General features: G+C 33.3%; 1 protein-coding gene across 1 annotated transcript; it reads left to right on the top strand.

Annotated features, from left to right (window-relative positions):
• The first annotated feature begins 979 nt into the window (after positions 1-979).
• On the top strand, positions 980-1,532 carry LOC131036230 (uncharacterized). Its single transcript, XM_057968077.2, has 2 exons — positions 980-1,106; positions 1,246-1,532. Exons 1-2 carry the CDS (start codon positions 980-982, stop codon positions 1,530-1,532), a joined length of 414 nt encoding a protein of 137 aa, XP_057824060.1.
• The last annotated feature ends 299 nt before the right edge of the window (positions 1,533-1,831 follow it).

The following is a 1,831-nucleotide window of genomic DNA, read 5'->3' as shown; positions in this document are numbered from 1 at the left end:
TCTGATCCAAAACATAACCATAAACCCAATCCTAACGATACCCCCAATTATAATTCCAACCCTAACCCTAATTGTAATTATTCTTACCCTAGCCCTACTTTTGATGTAAACCCTAAACATAATTGTAACCCTGACACTAAACCCTAACCCTAACCATAAATTTAACCCTAATATTAAACTGTAACCATAACCCTAATCATAACCATAATCCTAATCCAAAACCAAACCCTATCTTTGATGCTAACCCTAACCATGATATAAATATTAACCATTATCATAACCCTAACCCTAACCCAAATCATGATGTAAACCTTATGGCCAATGGTAACACTAACCTTAACCCTCATGCTAACCATAACCATAATACTTACCATTAAAAAAGAAATTAATATATCTCCGTGTAATAATATAATAATACTATAATACTATTTATTTTAATAAAAATATACTATATAATTATATATTAATTTATTTTATGTTTTCCATGTACTAATAAAAATATACTAGCTTATATACCTTAAATTATAATTTAATCTATATCTCTCACCGTACTTTATATAGATTAAATTATAATTTAAGGTATATAAGCTAGTTAAATAAAATGATACCATTCAATGGTTCTGGCACAAAAGTTTTCTGGACGTACTAAGCATTTTCTTCGCCCACGTTGACTAAAAAGCAAATATGGTGGTGATAAAGACATTATGTGGAAGAGCATACCTCAAGAGCCTAAAACCTAGAAATAAAATGTGTTTGGAAATTGTGACTTCCTCGCGTTAACTTCGCGTTCTCCTAGCTCTACCGACCGCTCAAATTAGGTCTATTTAATGCCCATTCAGTTCAAAGATTTTCGAATTAGGTCTTCCTAAACTCAGATTCTGAGCACTATATAACACAAAACTATTTAGGAATTAGATTTTCTTATACTGGGATACTGAGCACTATACAGAAAGTATCTGGACACTCAAGATTTGCAGTCATGGATGGTCAATCACTTAGCGTGATGCGGTGTAAGAGGATATTATACAACCCAGGCTACAACTGTGTTCGCATTAAGAAGAATGAAAGAAAATTGGTTGTTAAAGCTTGCTTCTCTGATGCCTCAGGTAGTATCGTGACTGAATATTCGCTATACATTTTTTCAAGTTTCATTGTCCTATTTGGTCATCTGTAAGGTCTAACATCAATATTTATATTTGATTGTCAATTCCATTAAGTTTTTCTCATGTTAGGCCTATCTTGCAGGACGGATGGGTTTTGGAGATGAGGATATGATTGTTTTGAGATGTCGGATTCATAAGTTAAGAATGGAGGAGAATAATTATATTCCTCCTCAGAATTGGATGCAATGGGAGAAAAACTGGTATCCCACGTATCACTCAGATGTATGCTCATTCGTTGTACGGTTGCAGAACATTCTACTTAACAGCAGGCCTTCCATTGCCGTTGGAATTTTGGCTTTAATCACGTTTAGTGTTCCAGCCTCACTCTTGCTGCTGCTTATTCAAATCATATGTCATTTGAAGGGATAAGCATTAGACTGAACTGCTTCAACATTAATAGAAAGCAGTGTGAACATGGTTTCCATTAGGATGTGTGCCTCACCAGGACCTTCCAACCAACTTCAAAAGTCTTTTATACTTGTTAGTGCTTCTCCACTTCTCTTTTTCACATACTTCCTGACAATTAATGATATTGATAATTAGTTGAATGTATTTGATTTGGTAGGAGCATATTTTCTTGTATAAGTTGGTATTAAAATAGTTGTACATATTATTTTTTAAGTATTTATGGGTAAAAGTATAAAGCTATTTCATACTTTAGATCAATT

The sequence above is a fragment of the Cryptomeria japonica genome, chromosome 6, assembly GCF_030272615.1.
Source record: "Cryptomeria japonica chromosome 6, Sugi_1.0, whole genome shotgun sequence".
Classification (NCBI taxonomy): domain Eukaryota; kingdom Viridiplantae; phylum Streptophyta; class Pinopsida; order Cupressales; family Cupressaceae; genus Cryptomeria; species Cryptomeria japonica.
The sequence above is the reverse complement of the archived record's forward strand: the minus strand, read 5'-3'. Positions and strand labels throughout refer to the sequence as shown.

Excerpts from the sequence above, each read along its gene's own strand:
- LOC131036230 (XM_057968077.2), top strand. The coding sequence starts at position 980 with ATGGATGGTCAATCACTTAGCGTGATGCGGTGTAAGAGGATATTATAC. Across the intron at positions 1,107-1,245 it reads TTGCTTCTCTGATGCCTCAG|GACGGATGGGTTTTGGAGAT; the intron begins GTAGTATCGTGA and ends CCTATCTTGCAG.